The sequence below is a fragment of the Lasioglossum baleicum genome, unplaced genomic scaffold (genome assembly GCF_051020765.1).
Source record: "Lasioglossum baleicum unplaced genomic scaffold, iyLasBale1 scaffold1072, whole genome shotgun sequence".
Lineage (NCBI taxonomy): Eukaryota > Metazoa > Arthropoda > Insecta > Hymenoptera > Halictidae > Lasioglossum > Lasioglossum baleicum.
Window position 1 is genome coordinate 23,046 of NW_027470131.1, and position 21,149 is coordinate 44,194.

General features: G+C 32.5%; 1 protein-coding gene across 4 annotated transcripts; it reads right to left on the bottom strand.

Moving 5' to 3' along the window:
- Nucleotides 1-62: 62 nt before the first annotated feature.
- On the bottom strand, nt 63-19,373 carry Lqfr (clathrin interactor lqfR). 4 transcript variants are annotated; one of them, XM_076446122.1, is made up of 9 exons: nt 18,913-19,338; nt 12,254-12,333; nt 11,747-11,865; nt 10,714-11,096; nt 10,399-10,615; nt 8,432-8,984; nt 8,197-8,331; nt 4,025-4,258; nt 63-3,314 (listed from the first exon to the last, which is right to left on the bottom strand). In XM_076446122.1, the coding sequence occupies exons 1-9, from the start codon at nt 18,951-18,953 to the stop codon at nt 3,223-3,225; spliced, it is 1,854 nt and encodes a 617-aa protein (XP_076302237.1). In that variant the 5' UTR covers nt 18,954-19,338; the 3' UTR covers nt 63-3,222. The 4 variants fall into 4 exon arrangements, with proteins under 4 accessions (XP_076302237.1, XP_076302236.1, XP_076302235.1 ...); XM_076446121.1 differs by lacking the exons at nt 63-3,314; nt 4,025-4,258 and adding exons at nt 4,400-7,487; nt 12,445-12,691 and having other exon boundaries at nt 18,913-19,373; XM_076446120.1 differs by lacking the exons at nt 63-3,314; nt 4,025-4,258; nt 18,913-19,338 and adding exons at nt 4,400-7,487; nt 12,445-12,691; nt 12,808-13,038.
- Between the last annotated feature and the right edge of the window lie 1,776 nt (nt 19,374-21,149).

A 21,149-nucleotide genomic window follows, 5' to 3' on the forward strand; every position in this document is an offset into this window, starting at 1 on the left:
ATGCAAGGACAAGGTACTTTTTATATGTTAAATATGACGTAAATTAAAATAGTTAATAATAATTCATATCAACACCAGCACCAATGAGCATTTAATAACGATAAAACTGTGATGTCAGTATAAATACCTGAATTCATAATTACAAATATCGCGACTACTGTAAACAATATTCAGTCAAGAATTGACAATGAATTATCAGTTTTCATTCGCACGTATGTATCATAAGCGACATATGTAATGACTGTCCTGAATTTTACTAGAGGAATAATAATTTTTTTTATACATAGAACGGGGTAAGGCATATGTAACTATATATGTATTCTAAACGCGCGATTAACATTGATATGTACCAGTATACATGTATTGCTTAGTGATTTCAATGTAATACTTATTACTTGCAAAATACTCCGATATAAACGTAACTATACATATATATATAAAGATACAACAATAAAAATCATTTTTGAAACTTTTGTAACTTGTTAGTTTTTTGTCACTTGCTTATATATATATATATATATATATATATATATATATATATATATATATATATATACATAATAAACAATTACGTACTTATATAAGTACATCAGTAACAATTGACAATTACATAAATGACATTAACAAACTATAATTAAATTTATAAGAAATTTATAAATCATACTGATCGAATGTACAGTGAGCAATATCATCGCGCGTAAAAATCGCATGAAAATATATATAATTTATTCTTAAAAAGAAATTAGTCAAGCATATGTTAAGAAGATATAAATATCAATTTCTTTTTTTCCATTGTATTTTTTTTAAACTTAAAATTAATATAAATTTTTCAAGTATATATACCTTTTCACCAATGTTCTAGATAAAAATTTATAAAACTTATTCACTAAGCAAAGGAGATTTGTAATTTCGATGATTCTATCTTTTTTTATCTGTTTTATCCGTTTTGACTTTATAAAGGCCTCTGTAATTCTAGACTGTAATCGTGCCTCTGTATGTCAAGCGGCTTCAATGACAGTAGTATCACGCCTACTCGTATTGACTATAATTGTTTATGTTTGTACAATAATACACACATGTGTATGTACATATACTGATACACATACCTATATGTATATTTTAATACTTTAAAAATATATTCCCATCTACATCAAACATTTTGTTTCATATATATAAAATGCTCAAATAATGGAAAACGTAAAGGATTCGTTTCTCCTTTACAAGATTCAGTCTCTGATACTCGCATAGAAGCCTGTAAGTATATAGTTTCACATCAAGTTTACAGTAATTGAAACAGAATCTGAGATAAGAACTTAACAATAAAATTTTCCAATCATCTATACTATATGTATATATATTATATTACTTATAATACATGTTCTAATGAAAGCAATGGATTGCCTAAATCATTCATTCAAGAACACGTCTAAAATATAAAATCAAACTTTGCTGCAAATTCTGAAATAATTTCTAAAATGTTCTCCTTTTATAGCATACATAACAAAAACTTATAGTATCTATTATATTATATATGAAAATACAACTGATACATAGACTTTACTACTAAATATATATATACATAGTGTATATAAAATATGTATACTATTGCAAATAAAAAGTAACGAGTACAGCATGCAGACAAAATTTGCAACATCTTTTCATTAATTATAAATACTCTATAACAAACCATTCTATAATGTATTTCAGTATCATGCAGCAAAGATTTATGGAATCATTGCTAATAAACAGCACACATAAAGGAAATACGACTTAATACTCTAATATAGGTAATACTTAAGTATTAATAACTATCTTTCCCTCATCATGATAATTATGTAAACAATTATTCAGAAAGATATGCATTTTTTTAATTGTTAATAATACGTAACTAAGGAAGTGTTATTTAGTAATTTTTTACTTTCTTCGCCTACTTTAAAAAAGTTCTAGAATATCATTCAATCATATGGATGATTAAATTTTTGTATAATTATGTTATTACATATTAGTTACAAACTTCTCGAATAGTTTCATAGTTAACAATGATTCGTAAACACATAGTATTAATCACCATGCTGAGTGGAGCACTTGTAAAGCGCAAAAACATTCTGTTACGCTGATTTTGTGCTTCTGTGCCTTTTTTCGTAACGTAATAATATCTCATATCCTGCCACACATGCTTTTTATATTCACCCCTATATCTTCTTAAATAGTACTAATTTCATATAGTTCTGATAAGTAATACTAGGTTTTTTTCTCGTGCAAAATTAATTATAATAGGGAAGCACTTATCATTAATGATGTTATTGCGTCTTCGGCTCTTCATTATAGACGAATATCATCAATGTCGAATATCCATAATAAAAAAGTGAAACGATTATTTACATCGTCACGTTGACAATGTAAACACAGCTTTTTAGAGACCACAATTATATATTTTAATTATATTTGTAAAAGTATTCTCTGCTCCCTCTCGAAATATTAAATAACGTTTAACAGAATTTCTCATATATCCAATAGTAAATAAAAGTATTAGTATACTACATTTCCATAAATTTCTACAAATCACTTTCATGCACACATTCTTATAGTACATTATACACGTAAGGCATAATCCTGATTCGTCGTAAAATTCATTCAATTTACATTATGTATAAAATGTGTAGGACAAGTCTCTCTTGATTTGTTCCCGCATAATTTGCAAATAACGTAAATATTCGTTAGAAAAATGCAATATTTATATTGCGGAATGTTACTGGGAACATATTATTCTATAAGTCTCACTTTGACAAATACATGCTCACAGATATATTGAAACTTAATAAATCTATACAGCTGCTCTTAAAGTTTTAACTCTATGTAGTCACGTAATTTATTCAGAACTCGTCACGAGTATGTATATATATGTATTACCTTCTTCAGTGAATTGCTTTTCATACTTCTAATTACTAGTTAAAAGAAAAACAATAGCAACAAAATTCATATAGTATGTAGAATATGAACTGTTCAACTAAAAAATTTGAAATATTTTCTGAATTATATGTGAACACATGATTATTCAATATATTTTACTGATCATTTTTCTTTCACATTTATATAACGGAATTGTTTACAGCTGCACCCTGTATATAATTAGATTGCTCCGCCCAGAAAATAGAAAATTTATTTCAACTCCAGTTTATGCCTCTTAGTTTCACTAATATTAGCATTCAATTATTTAACTGTTCATTGAAATGCTGGGAAAAATGCTGGATTTGCTTGTTGTTGTTTTGGCTGTTGTTGAATCGTAGGTGATGTATATCCCATTGTTGGTGATGCTAAAATAATTATATTGATAGGATTTAAATGAACTATTTCTTTAACAGTTTATCATACTATTGATAATACTAGTAATACATAGATGTTAACCATAAAAAATTTTCTTGAAAGATAGAATTGCAACTTATATAGTTTAGTTGCAATATACAGTCAAGGACAAAATAAAGTGGGCACCAATTAAAAACTTTTTTAAAATTGGAATAAATTATTCGAGTTTTTTTTTAAATCTTAGAAGAATCAGTTTACTATGTAATGTGCAGAAAAAAGTGGAGGTCACGATTTTTAACTTTTTTATCTATGCTCATAATGAAAATATAAAATATGCCATTTATAGATCTAACAATAAGTTATACACGCACACAAAGTTTCATTGAAATTACATTTTATTTTGATGCATAAAAACTCTATTAATTCTAAAATTAAATAAATACTATTAATTAATTATAAATTAACTTACTAATTTACCTATTATTAATAATTATAAGCATTTTTGCCATTTTTAATTATTTAAAGCTCATACCAACCTTAATCGAATTTGACGAAAATTTGGACATATATATATATTTCTCATTATAGGCACATATGCGATTAGGTTTTCAGGAGTTTAATGTATTGTCATAAAATTGCAAATATGATGAAAATAAATGAATCATTCGTTACATTGTATCAATAAACAATGAATGTTATACATTTTATATAGATCACTTACTCATAAGTTTAACTTGATGCTGTGGACTATTTGTAACCATTTGATTCATTGTTGGCACAGGTCCTGTGTGTTTTGCTTTACTTCCCATAATGTTGTCAAGATCTATATTCAATCCTGAACCAGCCCATGTAGACCCAACTTGTACAGGTGCGTTACTTGAAATCTGGTATGATGTTTTGGCATTGGTTGACGTAGGGGTAAGAAGATTTGTAACTGACGTTAATCCAATCGGTCCTAAATGTGACATTCGTTTTAGTTGTAATAATACATCTTTTCCTTCAATATACTTTATTGCGTCCTTTCAAGTATCTTACAATAACTTAATGATGTGTTAAAAAGGTAAAAATATTTAAAAGTTCGTAATAGATAGATTGGTTTATAATGAAATTTTGTTTTTATTTAACACAAGTTATATTGGAGGTGTTACAGTTCTTTAAAAAATCAGTCGTTTCAACTTTAGTTATTGTAACTTATACTATAAATGATGTATGCTAATGATGTAAACTTTGAAATTTTTTCATAATTTCATGTCGCGATAAATAATAAAAAGAGGTGCAAAAATACTTAAAAGCTTCTTTAATTACACTAAAATTCTTTAAATTAAGCAAACATTTTACTCGAGTTTATTATTGTTGGATAAATGTAGAACCTATAATGGAATCAATCAAAGATATTACGCTGGCACCTAGAGTTCTACATTCTTTATCATGATCCCCAGTAATTACATTCTGGGACGAATCTAAAAGCCATAATCTTATTTCTATAATAATATCAAATAGTTCATTTATGACTGTATCTTTTGGTACAGCAATAAGAACAGCTATAATATTTTCTATCACGGCCGCTCTAACTTTTGCTTGATCATGATATCGTAGGGTCCATGATACTTCTAAAACTTCTTTTCCCATTTTAGGAGCTAACAAACAATTTTGTGCTGAAACCATTATGGTTGACAATGTTTTTAGATATCGAATCAACAGAATGTTCTCTTGGTCTGAAAATATTTGCAGTCCACTATTTAAACAAGTGTTTTGTTTACCAAAACTATACAGAAGCGGATAGAAAAACGAAGACGCAACATTTCCAAATTTATTTGCAAATGTTTTAGGAGAATTCGCACTATGTGCATATCTTCTTGTATTTTGTTTAATTCTCTCGTCAACAATTTCTCGCCAATCTTGCACAGTTTCATCATCAAACTTTCCAAAGTCGTCAATATCATCGCTATAGAGTACCTTGTACTGTTGACTTTTCTCAGTATTAATGAAAATGGACACTTTATTCGAGGTTTCTTTTCTCTTTGGTTTTAGTTTTGATTCATGGGAATCATATTCTTCGTCCTTAACAACTGGAATACTTGACAATCTTCTTGCTGATTCAGCTAATATGTCTAGGAAGAATAATCGTTGGCTTACAGAATATTTATCCACTTCCATGTAAAATTGTTCGCACAGGTATTCAGCACATTCTTTAGGATAAATGGTAACTATAGCTACGCAAGACTTGAATTGTAATACATCAAAGTGTTCTACGTGAGAAGATTCTTTAAGAGTGACAAGAAGCTCAAGCAGTTCAATAGCAAATGATACATCGTCACCTGGTAGTTGTGACAATATTAATTTTTCACAAACTTCTAAAGATTCGGAGAAAATGTCTGGATTCGTGGAATTTTTTTCATTTACTAAATTATCACGTAAATCCCGTAAATAGACTGGTCGTAGTTTTTCAATAACTTTAGTATCATTAGACATATCGTATGGCACTAAGTCATCATCACTGTCTAATTCTGAATCATTTGTATCATTACTTTCGATTACTTCACTATATTTTGCAGTTTCTTTACGAGAAGTATCCGATTTTTGTAAATTACTACGAGAAATTTCTTTACCACTATCACCACCATCAGTAGTTTCTATTCTTTTCTTAGGTAAAAGATTACATTCTATGCCCAGCTCATGTAATTTCTTATCGCCCAATGTGTCAAACTCGATATCATCAAGAATTAAATCATTCACTTCTGCATGTTCCTTTGCTTCTGCACTTTCGGTTTTTATACCTAATGCTTTTATAGACTGAACTAAATCTATTACTTCACCCGGCATATTTCCGTAATCAAAAGAAAGTTTTGGTACATCGTCTGATTCAGCTAATTCCTTACTAAAAATTTCACCGACGCACATTCCCATTGCTCTTAAAATAATATGCGTATTTTCGAAATGAACTGATACACCTGCAAGTAATAATCTCTGAATATTGTCCTTGTCGTCCCAACTTAAGTAATCCTTCGATTTCCTCAAACACATAACAATTAGTTTTGTAATATATTTATGTTGTTCTACAGAAGTATGATTCAAAGCGCTTCTATCACCCCAAATGTCTAGAAGTTTCATTAGCAATTCAATCAGAGTACGGTCTCGATGTAGAAATTGAGATAAGTATGAAGACAAATTTAAGATTACCCTTTCATCGTTATAATAACACATTAATGGAATTTTGGTTGTCAACGTGTACTTCCAATTTGAATTCGATAATGCATCTCCGAAAACTGGAAGAACGCCAAATTTTACATCGCAATGCATTAAAAATGATACAGCTATTGGCGCTATACTTAATGTATCTAATTCTTTTAGTAAATTTTGTATTAAAGTTTGTTCATTATTTTTATTTTCGAAACACCATTCCGCTAGAATAGTGACAAGAGGCAACATATTTTCTGATTTTGCAACAATTACTAATTTACTAATCAATAATGTAAGCAGTTTAGTGTCTACATCAATGTTATGTTGTAACCCAGTATTTATGAAAGATAATACTCGAGAAATGTGAAAATTGATAATTTTAAAATACGTTTGAGGACGAAAAGTATCCAATGTTTTACTCTTCAGTTTGTTAGCTACCCGGTTAGGTAATGAAATTAGAATTTGCACAACGTCATGCCATGTTTGATCTAATTCCTCTTCTTGCCTTATATTTTTTGGTCGACATTTACATGCATCGATTATTCCAGAGAACACAGAGTCGCTTTTCACTAATAATTCAAAAATTATGGAAATAGTGCAGATTCTTTTCTCGTCTTCGAATTTCTTTAGTGCATAGATTAAAGCAAATAAAGATTCGGCTAAAATTGGTAATGTTGCACCGTCGATTACTATCAATTGTTTAATTAACGGATCTAATGTATTATTCTGTAATGGCCAATTGGAGTCAAACATTTCAATAACTTCTCCTAAAATTTTTCCGTGTAATATACAATCGATTTTTCTGTCAACATCAAGATTGCTGTATTTTTGTGGCGTAAGTGGGCCCGGTAAGAATTTAATATATTCAGAAATATTCGACTGCAGTTCTTCCAAAGTATTATGACTTTTAATTGGACCAATATGATATAATTCTTCCAAAAGTTGGTTTGCAGCATGGTTTGAAAGACTTTCAGCTGAAGTGGTGCTTTCTTCCATCTCGAAAGCTGTAATGAAAGTTTCTCTTGGGGGCATTATATTATCTTTAAAGATAATCTATTCTCTCTCTTTTAAGTTTCAAAGAAAAATATAACAAAAAGCTTTTTTACAATAATTAACACATTCTAAATTCTTAACTTCATGATTCAATAATGTTTTATATCCATACAATTTTCAATGTCGAGAAGTATCAAATGTATGTTATATAAGTCGATTATTATCTCTAAATCAATTAACTGTTACCGCTGGTACGCGGAAGTTTGTTAAAAATAGAATATAACGTACGACACGTGAAATTAATTTTTGTTAATTAGAGAATTAACTTTATACTATTGAAAATTATAAACAAATAATTATTTCATACATTTCACCTTGAAAATTGCTTGTCTGAAAATTTTAAAGAAATAAATTCATATTCTTTGCAAATTTAGTAATAATTCAAACCTGGTCTGATTCTTTGTTAAGAAATTGACGTTTCAATAGAAAGAAGAGATTATATTATTAATTTGTATTTTATAAATAAATCAGAGATCCGGCAACATAATATAATTTCGCGCGCTTTACGTTATGTTTTATTTTGAATAAAATCTCTGATATTGACAGTAAAAAGTAAGCCTTGGCATGGTATGTCCTATATATTTGACTAGACTTAAAAAATATGTGTACAAACATTATGGAATCATGAAGTTCTGGATATACTGATCTTAATGTGCTTACCTCCTTGATTAGCCGCAACAGGAGAACCCACACTTATGAAAAGGTTGGAATTATTGGTATTGTTTACTTGCCTATCGATGCCGGACATTGAATTTAGAGTATCCAGATCTGATAAAAGATCTGTATTTGAAGGCGCTACAAAAAGAACGATATTAGCATCCATTCAAGTCCGACATTAGTCTTTATAAAATAAATAACAATTAAATAATAATTTGAAATGTGATCCATAACATACCAGCATTATTATTCAGTGCCTGCTGATTATTGAGCACTTGTTGACTTAAACTATCGAACAAATTACTATTCGCATTAGAATTTTGAGACATTGAATTTGCAGAGTTCATATTTGTTAAAGGTGTGCTAGCTGACTGTGTATTGGTAAACATGGTATTATTGGCGTTGTTGATCGCTGAATTATTAATATTTGGTATTGTTGCTCCTGTTATATTGATTTGTGTTTGTGGCATTTGTGATTGTACAGCAGGATTAGATATCGTTACAGACGAGGTAAACGCAGACGTAAAGTCTGCAAATTCATCATTACTATCTTTCGTTTTTACAGTAGGGCTTCCAAATGCACTAGTGAAATCTCCAAAATCTGTATTAGCATTTTGACTCTGTACAGCAGGTTGAGCGGTTGCCCTTGGATTAAAATCCTCGTCATCATCGACTGTTGGTTTAGTATTATTCTCATTTTGAGAATCAAAAATATCATTCAAAATATCGTTTTTACTTTTCTGCTTGATAGGCAAAGATAGGGAGCTATTTTGTAATCCAGATACACCATTCTGTAAATATAAAATTCAGCTTATAAATTCTCCTATTTGTTGAAATTCGCAGATACTACAGATTACAGATTTTAATCTTGCAGGCTTAAGGGAGTAGACTCGTTTCTAGGATTGCAAGAGTGCTGGATGTGCCTTCTCATTTCTCGATAATGTAAAGATGTTCTCTTAGAACATCTCTTAAAGAGAAATTATTCTCTTGGCCATAAATAATATCCTTTTTATGCCAAATTACATACATATGTACCTATAGACGGCCAACAACCGTAGTCCCGTTGAAAGCACCGGTTCTCGTTAGATCACCGAAGTTAAACAACGTGGAACGTGACCGGCACTAGGATGGGTGACCGTCTGGTCAAAAACCGGAAAGTGACCCACCCGGGGTGTTTTTCACGTGTTGTTGGCAAAAGGTGGTTCGGAACCCACCATAAACAGTAGGTCCCGCTGAAAAAGGCGATGGTGAGAGTGGAAAAAGGAGAGGATTGGTAAATGAATTTGAAACCCTGAGGGGACCAAATATCATGTCCATACCATACCATGTACCTATAGATGCGTACATTTATCGTAATATCAATCATTTTTCTAATGACCAAATGAATTTTACAGTTACTATCAATTTGTAATAATTCAAATGTTGTTCACGATAGTGACACTTCTGTATGTAAATAACTTACATTACATAATTTATTTTTGTCTATGAACAATACGCGATTTAAAAATTTTCATTATTATTATTCTGTCATAAAAAGTATACATATTTCCTCGATAATATCACGTGATTTAATGACTCGTAAAAAGACGTTATCAAGGAGGCACATTATTTCTTATTGAATCACTATTCTGGTGATTCAGTAATGACATAAAGCATTGTTGCAAAGACGAAATCTCTATTGAAACCTTTAATATTTATGTCTTTAAATTAGGTAACCTCGACGTACCATGTACGAACAGTATTGCTGTTTCTTTAGTTGATATTTCCATTCACTTCTCTAGTCCTAGTCCTAGATTATTGAATGAAAGGAGGGAATACACGCGAGACATTGGAAATGTTAGAAAGCATGACACTATTTGATAATGCAAAGGTGGGGTTTTTCAGTAGTCAAAAGCGATCGCCCCCAAAAGTCCTATTTTTACGTTTACGAGGCGTAATTTGCATTATTTGGCAGCATGTAGCTGTCGCAGCTTTATGCTTCCGAATAATGAAAATTACGCTGCCGAATAATACAAATTACGCCTCGTAAACGTAAAAATAGGACTTCTGAAGGCGATAGCGGCCCAGATTGATCTTGTATCTAGCGCTTTTGACTACTGAAAACTCCCATCGTTGCATTATCGAGAAATGAGAAGGCGCATCCCGCACCCTAGCAAACCTGGAAACGAGAGTCTACCCGTCTACCCCTTAATATCGTTTACTTACATTGGATTGTTCCCTTCCATAATTTGCAGCAGCACCTAGATCTACTTTTTTAATGGTTCGTGGAAATCGTGCTGGCGAAGCATTCGTGGAAGCAACAGATACATTACTAATTTTGTTAACATGGTCTGAATTTTCCATAGTATCTCTGTATTCTCTACCACCTCTTTTTGGATTTGGATGAACGTCGTTATCCGAATCTTCTCTTTCACCATCATCGCTACGGCAACGCCCATTGAAAAACGAACAATATCAAAAATAGTTGATTAATCTGTGAAGGTCCTAATAATTAATATCTTCTTAATTTATCTAGTATACCTGTTATTTGTATCTTCGAAACCTTTACTGCGATTATCTCTATCCCAATCATTGTATGCATCTATACTACTTTTTCCCCATTTCGGACTATCCGTCCATCTATCACCACCACCAAAACGCATTCCCATTGCTTCGCTGGATAGTCCCACATATTTGTCCTTGTTCTTCTTTGCTTTCTTTCTCTCATCTCTTAGTTTATCATCATCCTGGATGAAGTCGATTAGTTCTCTAACTTTATGCCTTATGTTAATCCCCTGATCCTTTCCAAACTCATCGATGCAAGTGTAATTTTCTAATGATCTGAGATCGTAAATATGTTCCCTAGACGATGTGACCACTCTTTCCGAACCATTGCGAACGAGGTAATTCAAAAGTAAAAGAGACTGCAAAAAAAAGAATCGTTTAAGGACAAATGAATAATATACAAGATAAATAAAGCGAAAATCGTAGTACACTCGGAACGGAGGTGGATGTACGTAAAAAATATTTTCATCCGAGATTGTTCATTCGTCATTCATTTTCGAATGAGTAATCTGTGTAAATCTATTGTATATACACTAATATAGGTAGAAACTATGAAAAGGATAATCTCTAGTAAGTTTTAAGCTTCAAATAGCAACATTTCATACCGAATTTTTTACTCTATTTCAATAATATTACAATTTTCATCCTGTGTACAAAATATTAACCCTTTGCACTCGGCGCTATTCTAATTCGAAAGCCAAATTTTTCCTCCGGCCTGAAATATTTCCATTTTATATGATTTTCTTAATTTGATCGTTATAAAACTGATGTAATACCTCGTACAATACTTTCAGTAGTTTATTAAGACATTAAATACGTTTAGTAATTTATTTTATACAAATTTAATAATGCAACAAACATTTCAATAACTTTTTTATGCATCAGAGGGTTAAAATGAAATTTAATTTTTATACATATAATGAATCACTTTCATTTGTAAGAAATCATTTTACAAGTAACATATTCGATGCACTGTACTCACTAGATACATATATACAGTACAGCATACCTTGTAAGTCCGACGCCAATTTCGTTTTTCTTGCAACATCCGTTTCCACAACATGGACATTACATCGGGAAATTGTTCGTATGTGAATGTAGCCTGAGCCAGTTCTTGCATCATTGCCCCTGAAGTAATGCAAGTAGCACAATTAATTTCGCCATACGTTGAGCTTTGACGAATAAATGCATACAAAGAATGCAGCCTCAGAAAGTTTATCGACGTTTTTAAGAAAGGAAATCGACAAATCCATAACTTGACGGATTGATTAGAACGTTATTTACAAAATACCATAAATAACGGACTATCGATTGATTACACGTTCGAAATTGCAAAATACAATTTTCGCTATCCACGTTGAAATCATAAATCGAACTGTGTGTAATAAACTTTATAGATCGAGTATATCGTATTTTTTAATTACGATATAAACCCCAATGATTGCACATTGATAGATTAGAGGAAATGGAATATTTTCACATAAAAATATTCTTCTTTTGAAATTAAAATTCATACCGGTAGGACCCCACGCATCATCATTTGTTGCTTCCCGAACTTTGGCCTCTGTTTCCGTATAATTCATTACCACGTTGGTCCTGTAAAATTAAATTTTATTTCTTTAATAAATTGCAATAATTGCAGGCTTTAACATTTAGTCATGGAAAACAACGTATATGCCGCTGCTAATGACTCCGATGTAATATTACTTTCACTGTTTACGTGCAGACTGTACAGTACGAACACCTGCTAATTGCGCAATAATTTTACGCCTCTGCTCGAACACAATACTTTCATACGTTCATTTTCCATTATCGCTCGATAGTCATTGTTTTTATACGATTTTGTTTTCGATCGCGTCGTTTTAATACAAAAGTGGCATTTATTATCGTCATAATATGTATAGTTTGTTCGATATTCCTGCATATAGAAATCATCCCCAATATGAAATCGCATCTGAAACAGGTCAAACCCCCATATTCCGGTCACTGGTTCCATTAAAATTGCACATGGTATATTTATACCGCGCACGGACTATTCCTGCATTACGTGATCAAATTATATTAAACTACCTTTTATTTCATATTGATGAAAAAGCAATTTCGACGTTTACATCTTTTTTCAGAAATCCATCGAGAAAAATGTTTAAAATTGAATACGGCTATCAGTGGAGAAGACAACTTTAACCAGCAGCTACCTTAATATTTATTCGGAGTTGTTTATATATTGACAATAAATCACGAAATGTCAAATACAGTTGATTAGCACTATATTCTATCCATACGTGTGAGATCAAATCATTTCTGCAACGGTCAGTGATACGTCTAATCAATGCGTAAATATTTGTAATAGAAGGTGGAAGGGGGGTTAGTCATGTATTCCTTCCAATGACTTATCACTAACAGACAAGTTCGTAAATTTCGAACACTTCTTACGAGAAATCCATTAAAAAATTCAAATGAAAATTCTGTACATGCAGCTAAATATAATCTAATTAATAGACTTCACAAAAGTTTGAAGAACTCGTGGAAAAGAACAAATGATGCATGTAGTCTGTTTCCAGTCGTATTTCGGGAAAAGCGTGTTTAAAATTAAAGTGTTACGCATTTAGTGTGTGTCTACTCTTTTATAAACAATATGGAGAAGAAGGGGTAGTCTTTTTTGAAGGCCTACAACAATTTGTCTACGGTACATTAAGATTATATCTTCAGGATAGAAAACTGTAAGAAAATGTTAGTACTCTCGTGGTCTTGCATATTTATGGAAAATTTCGAATAATGTGTGATTATTAGAGGGCGGATTTTATCCATTTATTAGAAAAACGGTATTTGAAACAGTAGAGTAATAAATTTAAGACATCGATATATTATTTTCGAATTATGAGCTATTTTAACTCTCAAAAATTAAAAATTTTTCCAACCTAAAATAATTCCTCTTTATATGATTTTTTTCATTTTATGGATATGAAATTGATATACAATACTTAAATGTTTAGATTTTAAATGTCTAAATGTTTAGAGTTTAAATATTTTGAATAATGGTACAGCAATTTTTAATGGCAGCTCTGACTCACCACTCGAGAGCTAAGGGTTAAAGAAGGAAAGAAATGTCTATTCCGTTCCTGTTTCTTGCAATCGATGCGAACAATTTTTATTTTACATAAAAATCCGCGGTCTAGCGATCATAAAAACAAGAAACCATATGAAACATCACAGCAACATCACATAATCTAGGTATGTATCTGAAATATTCGCGACAGTAGCCGAACACGGTGCTATGTACTACCTACACCTGTCGCTCTGTTCAACAGCTACAATTGTCACGCTTCGGTACGAAGCGAGAACGTAGAAAACATAAAACTCACTTTTTTCATCGGATAACACCTTTAGAAAGTAAACACATGCAATAAATATAGCATCTGAAATACGCCCACAGTCATAGTAACATAGGTGAGAAGTGGGCAATTATTATGATCATTAGCATATTTCAGATGTTCAAGTTATACTTCGAACGATCGAGAAACCAATCATAATAAGGCCGTCCACACACGGGTCGATCGTCGATTCGGTCGACGCGATTCCAGTCGCATGCAATTCCCCCCTCCACGTGACTTCCAATGCAAATGAATGGAGAGCCACACACGGGTCGATTCGTAGTCGACTGAAATCGGCTCGACTGAAATCGCGTCCGTCGCATGAACCATCGACACACGGGTCGATCGTCGATTCGGTCGACGTTATTCCAGTTGCATGCGATTCCCCCTCCACGTGATTTCCAATGAAAATAAATGAAGAGCAGCACATTGAAATCGCCGCGATTCTAATCGCGTGCGATCGGCAGCGAAGTTGGAAAATCGCGTGGATCGTACGATTCGCGCGACTCATGGAGGTAAGTTTGTTTAGTTCATGTAATTTAAATGATTTGGCCATTATTTTTTGTAGTTTGAGTGCATTGCACTCTTCGATGTGGTCTATGTATTTAGGTTACATAGGTTATTATTTATTTATTATCTTTTTTTATGTTATTACGCATAGTAATAACATTAAGGTAAGCTTTTTATTTACATAGTTGAATATAATCATGTAGGTTTATGAAAAACAAAAACAAAAGGCAAAATCTTCTCAGGTCGATTTAATCCGGAAGTATTACCACTTGGTATATTGAGCGAAGATTGAGGGAAATCTGTTGAACTTCCACCAACCTCATCTATGAGGAGCAATGCTCATCTGAGGAGTTACAAAAGGAGAGCTTTGCTCCTCATAGATGAGGTTGGTGGAAGTTCAACAGATTTCCCTCAATCTTCGCTCAATATACCAAGTGGTAATACTTCCGGATTAAGTCGACCTGAGAAGACAACTCCCTAAGAACACTCCCACTCCACAGAAAATTGTACAACAGTTTATCAATCCCTGTGACTTCAATTTTTTTTTACTTTGCCTTTTGTTTTTGTTTTTCATAAACCTACATGATTATATTCAACTATGTAAATAAAAAGCTTACTTTAATGTTATTAGTATGCGTAATAACATAAAAAAAGATAATAAATAAATAATAACCTATGTAACCTAAATACACAGACCACATCGAAGAGTGCAATGCACTCAAACTACAAAAAATAATGGCCAAATCATTTAAATTACATGAACTGCACAAACTTACCTCCATGAGTCGCGCGAATCGTACGATCCACGCGATTTTCCAACTTCGCTGCCGATCGCACGCGATTAGAATTGCGGCGATTTCAATGTGCGGCTCTTCATTTATTTTCATTGGAAATCACGTGGAGGGGGAATCGCATGCGACTGTTCATGCCACGGACGCGATTTCAGTCGACCACGAATCGACCTCTGTGTGGCTCTGCATTCATTTGCATTGGAAGTCACGTGGAGGGGAATCGCATGCGACTGGAATTGCCTCGACCAAATCGACGATCGACCCGTGTGTGGACGAAATCGCGTCCGCCGCACGAATCGTACATGACGAGCAAGACGTACGAACTTCACGACGCGATTACAATCGACCCGTGTGTGGACGGCCTATAATATACAAATGTAGCTGGACAAATTTACATGTAACTGGACTATATCAATTCTGCATTTATCACATCAGCAAATTTATAAAATATCGAAAATTGGACATTGCTGTAAATCTTTTCGAAAAATGGACATTGCTGTAAAAATATATGTAGTCTACCCATAAAAGAACTTTCATACAATCAGAACAGTTTTATATGCCTGAATTACTTTAAATGGTTGGCCATGGCCGAATAAGTAAGGAATGGTAACATTCCTTTTTCAGTTTCCAAACAATCGTTCCGCTTACGTTCAAGGTCATATGCAGTAGGCATATCGAGCACAATGCATGGAACCTACGAAAGGCTTAAGGCTTACAAATCAACTTGAAAGCCTACAAAAATTAGGTATTTGTAACGAAACTGTAATACGAAATCAAAATTCACTTCATTAAGTATAATGATTCTGAGGGCAGATTAGTAGTGCGTGTTAAGCAAGAAAAAATAGAATGAAGTACACATACGAGTTTACGAATGTATATTTTTTCTTACAAAAAAAATCAAATGAATGGGTGAATAATATAGTATATTTTTAAAAAAGTATATGGGCCCGCGAAATCTATGATGCGCTCCTGCCTTCATTAGAAATACGTCATAAGCTGAACAATTGCTAATTTTCTTCCTCTAACGATAATGCACACAATGGTAAACCAACATAAATATACACATACATAAGTCCTTTAGTAACGCTTAGGGTTTCACGATTATTTACAAGCTCTTATCAAGAAACTCGTACAAAGTTTTGAGATTACATCTGAGCTCGGACTTATCTCTTTCGAATAATTTTCTGATAAGAAACGATATTGTGACATCGATTCTCGACGACAGTTACAAAATAAGAAGTTACGGTAAAGGTAAAAGCTAACTTCTCTCAAATATATCGCCATTTGAAAATATTTAACCAAAGTAAACGATTATCTCTACTTTTTTCGTGTAAAAAAACATACGAATGTAATCTAAACGTTAACGTACGTAACAGTACAACAATGACCATTAAACAGATATTTTCTATAAAAACGAATGTATTGATTACCATCATATGAATAAATATTTTATTCCAACAAAACTGACATTATCATGAATCTTCTCTTTATTGAGCTTGCTTAAATGAATATTTACTGAGGTGTGTATGTAAATCGATTACATTAATTTAGAACAAAAAGAACGAGGTTATGCGAGAGGTTGTTGCACTCTATATTTCCGGTAAATATAACTGTGTGAATGTACAATTGACATTAAAATTATTTACAGTCGCTTCTTAGTGGTAAAAACGTGGAATGAAATAATTAGCAAGTGCTTAAAAATATATCGCTCATGCGAACCACATCTCACGATCAGTTAAAAGAACAATCGCGGTTTGAATCAGGGTCTTCACATGGTCGTCTGTGGATTGCATTTGTATTCAGAAAGCGCTGTTTGAGATAATGGTGTTCTTCCGCTTCTCAGTTTCCACGGATCGCAAAGAACCTCGCATTTCCGATCGTACTATAAACGAATATGTGACTATCACTTCAAACAAATCATTTATAAATAGTACAATATCATTTATAAATATGTTCCAACATTGTGTAAACGTTAATAAAGTCAGATCAGCGAATCATTGTAACGGATAGTATAGACAATATTGGTGTTTGAGAACCGCTATTTAACACAACACTCCGTCGTACGTGTATACATATGTATACTACATATATACATACGTAAGTACACATGTATACACGGTGTATTTACTGTACATACAAGAACCGGTGCCGTCACTATACCAAACACACCCCATGATTATGCATAAAAAAGGAAGTCTAAACGTTCATCCAAACGTGACATTCTTCTCGCTTTCGATTTTCATGAATATTTTTCCCGCGCACTCTATGAAATCACAACTGCGTGAAAGTATAATACATATAGCGGCAAGCGTGAAAATAGCGCAAAAATGCATGACATCCTTCCATATGTAAATTGAAAAATATGAACAGAGTAAATATGTAGTTAGTTAAGCAAAAATGCGCGAGACTTCGTCAATGATTTTGTTACCAAATATTACGTAATAATGGTTTTAAATTTTACGTATTGCTATAAACACACTTTTTCGTAATTGCTCTAAGAAGAAAATATCATTCGCTTACGAGTTTCAGTCTTCTGTTACGAATGTATACGATCGCATCAAACTGTTTTTATTAAAGAAAACATATTTTACAAAATTGGCATTGGTATTATATTATTGAATTATGTACATGGATAAAATTTATTCTGTTACTTTTAAATTTGTAATATTTTATGAATCAGCTATCTTACGTAGCCCGGAAAATAACCTGTTTGTAAACTTGTTAAACGGCTTGTCTGCTCATTCCAGTTTTTGTTATAGACAACTTACTTCTTGCTATTATGCTTTGTTTACGCGAGAAAATGATTATAATTTCTCAATATAGCCCCGTTTTAAAAATAAAAATTTATTAATGAGGCAACTTTAAAAATAGGAATTCACTTTTATTATAAATATGTACGACAAAAACACATTTCACCATATTATTTTTTTTAGGTTTTGAGAAGCTACTGTTTACTCTAATAATATATATTCGACAAACACGTAAACTTCGGAAGCGTAATAAAGATGCACAATTATTCAAGGAGAGTCGCTACGAGTATATTAAGATAATAAGAAAATGATTTTATCTTTCAACAACACTAACAACTGAGTGCAACGCAACATTGTTTGATACCATATATGTATAAAGAGACATCCCTTGTTATTTGACCCAGAAACTTCTGTATACTCGATCGAATAATTATCTGTCGATAATTTGTTCAACTATTGAGACTATACAAGCATTGCATAAATTCTTCTGAAAAATCTGTATATGTATGGAGATAAGTTCATAGGAACCTTGAATAATTCCGATTTTTATTCAATATAAAAAGGAAATTTCGATTAAGAGATATCGCGAAGACGTAAAGCGATTTATTAAATAATTCAACAGGGATGAGTAACAATAAACTTAGAATTTAAGGACGAATCGTACAGCATATCAATGCAAGTAGTAGAGTGGAGTGCGTCGAAAAAAAGTAAAAGCAAGGTTAGATCGCGTGTAACTGACTTAATCATACTTACGCCTTATCCATCAACTCCCGTACTTTCCACATGTTCATCATCGTGATTCACAATTTTCACCAAACGTAATACGCGTTTTCCACGAGAAAATTACGGAACTTACACTAATAAATGTTCACCAGATGTTTTTGGGAGCATTTGATTTCGCGACGGCGACGGCGGACGAACGTCACCAGGCGGTAGCCATGTTATCCCTTCCACATTCTATTAAACTAATAATCGTCACAGGTGTTTTAAGTCTGCCAACCTCACTTTTTCTTATCACGAGTACTCTTATCAAATATTTTTATTATCCTTTGATGGCGGGTACTGCGCGATATCTAATTGTCAAAACATAAAGAATCGTTCAGACAGTCGAGATAAGTTAGTTTCGACTTAATCCGATGAAGCACCGAACACTGAATGCGTTCAGCTTCATAAAACTGAAATAGTTTAATATTGCCCAGTCAGTTGTCAAGCAAAAATGATGTCACGCTTGTACCTTATTAGTTATTTAAAAATGGGACTGTCATTCTTCGTATTCGGTATGTTTACTAAATATAACATGCGTTGAATTGCTGCCAACTGATTATTTAAAAACTGACGATGATCACTGATGATCACTGATGATCACTGATGATCACTCATACTTGCTCATACTTCATGTTCCATTATTGTTTGTAACAGATTTGAAATTTATTTATCAAGTATATAATAATTATTTTATCAATTATTCTCTTGTCCTTAAATAATATCATTTTTATATATGCCAAATTACATGTGTACAGATGCGTATATTTATTGTAACATCAATCATTTTTCTAATGACCAAATGAATTTTACAGTTACTATCAATTTGTAATAATTCAAATGTTGTCCAAGATATATATATATCCCAGATAGCACAGTCTGACAGAGCCTACCACCGGACCCACACACACACACACACACACACACAGCCAGCCACTGATATATATGGATATATCAGGATATATACAGGGTGTCCCAAAATTCGTGAAAATCCCGAAAGGGGGTGGTTCCTGAGACCATTCTAAGAGACATTTTCCTTTGCACCAAAGTCAACTGCGGCTTTGTTTAGGAGTTATTAACGAAAAACACGGACCAATCAGAGCGCGCCCTGGGCCGCCGCGCCGTCACGATGCGATGTCACGGCGTACCGCGACTACCCTGATACAGAGAGTATATGAGAGTGCTCACGCCCGGGTTTTGGCCGTGCCCATATAGTGCTGCCCCCTAGTCTAGTACTTAGCCTGGATCAGCTCCTACATCATCTTTAGCATGGACAAGATCCTACATCATCTTTAGCATGGACAAGATCCTACATCATCTTTAGCCTAGAACAGATCCTACATCATCTTTAGCCTGGATCAGATCCTACATCATCTTTAGCCTGGATCAGATCCTACATCATCTTTAGCCTAGAACAGATCCTACATCATCTTTAGACTGGATCAGATCGTACATCATCATTGGCCAGGATTAGGACATACAGTTTATATTGTTTTATATCAAATATGTAACTAATATACAAATCTCTAATAATATAAATTATATTCATAGAAGTATTTTAATTTTTCCCGAGCCTTTGTTGCAAACTCTAGTTTTAAAAAATAGAAAAGCCGGAAGATTTCGAAGAAACACAGATTTTATATCGAAGTTTAAAAGCCACCATCTTGGAAATTAATTTAATGATGAAATACTTACTGTCATCAATACTGTCTCCAATTTTTTTCATATTTTTAGGCACAGTTATTATTAATTAAACCAAATTGAAAACCAATTTTTTCTACGAAAATTTAGAAGAATAACTTTAGGGTTACCCTGAAATTTTCAGAATATGTTTAATTGACACAAATCTATAAAACGTATTTTTTAAATTTTAAGTATACAGGGTGATTCACGCAATTGTTACAAGTCATAACTCGGTTATTATTGCATTTACAAAAAAATGCAAAAGGAGAAAGATAAATGGTTCGAAGAAAACTACATCTGTAGGTCTTTAACTTTTTTTGGATGCAGCAGTGCATGTGCAATTAACAATTGCATCATTTCTTTATATAGAAATGCATATTGTTTTTTACACAGATCGATTCTTCTGTTCATTCTACGTAAAAAATGATTGGGGTACACATGGCAAAAAATTATTAGATCTCGAGATATTTTCAAAAAATGTCTTTATTGAAGAAGATGCTCAAACGCTTCTCCATTACATTCTAATATTCTATATTAGTTATTTT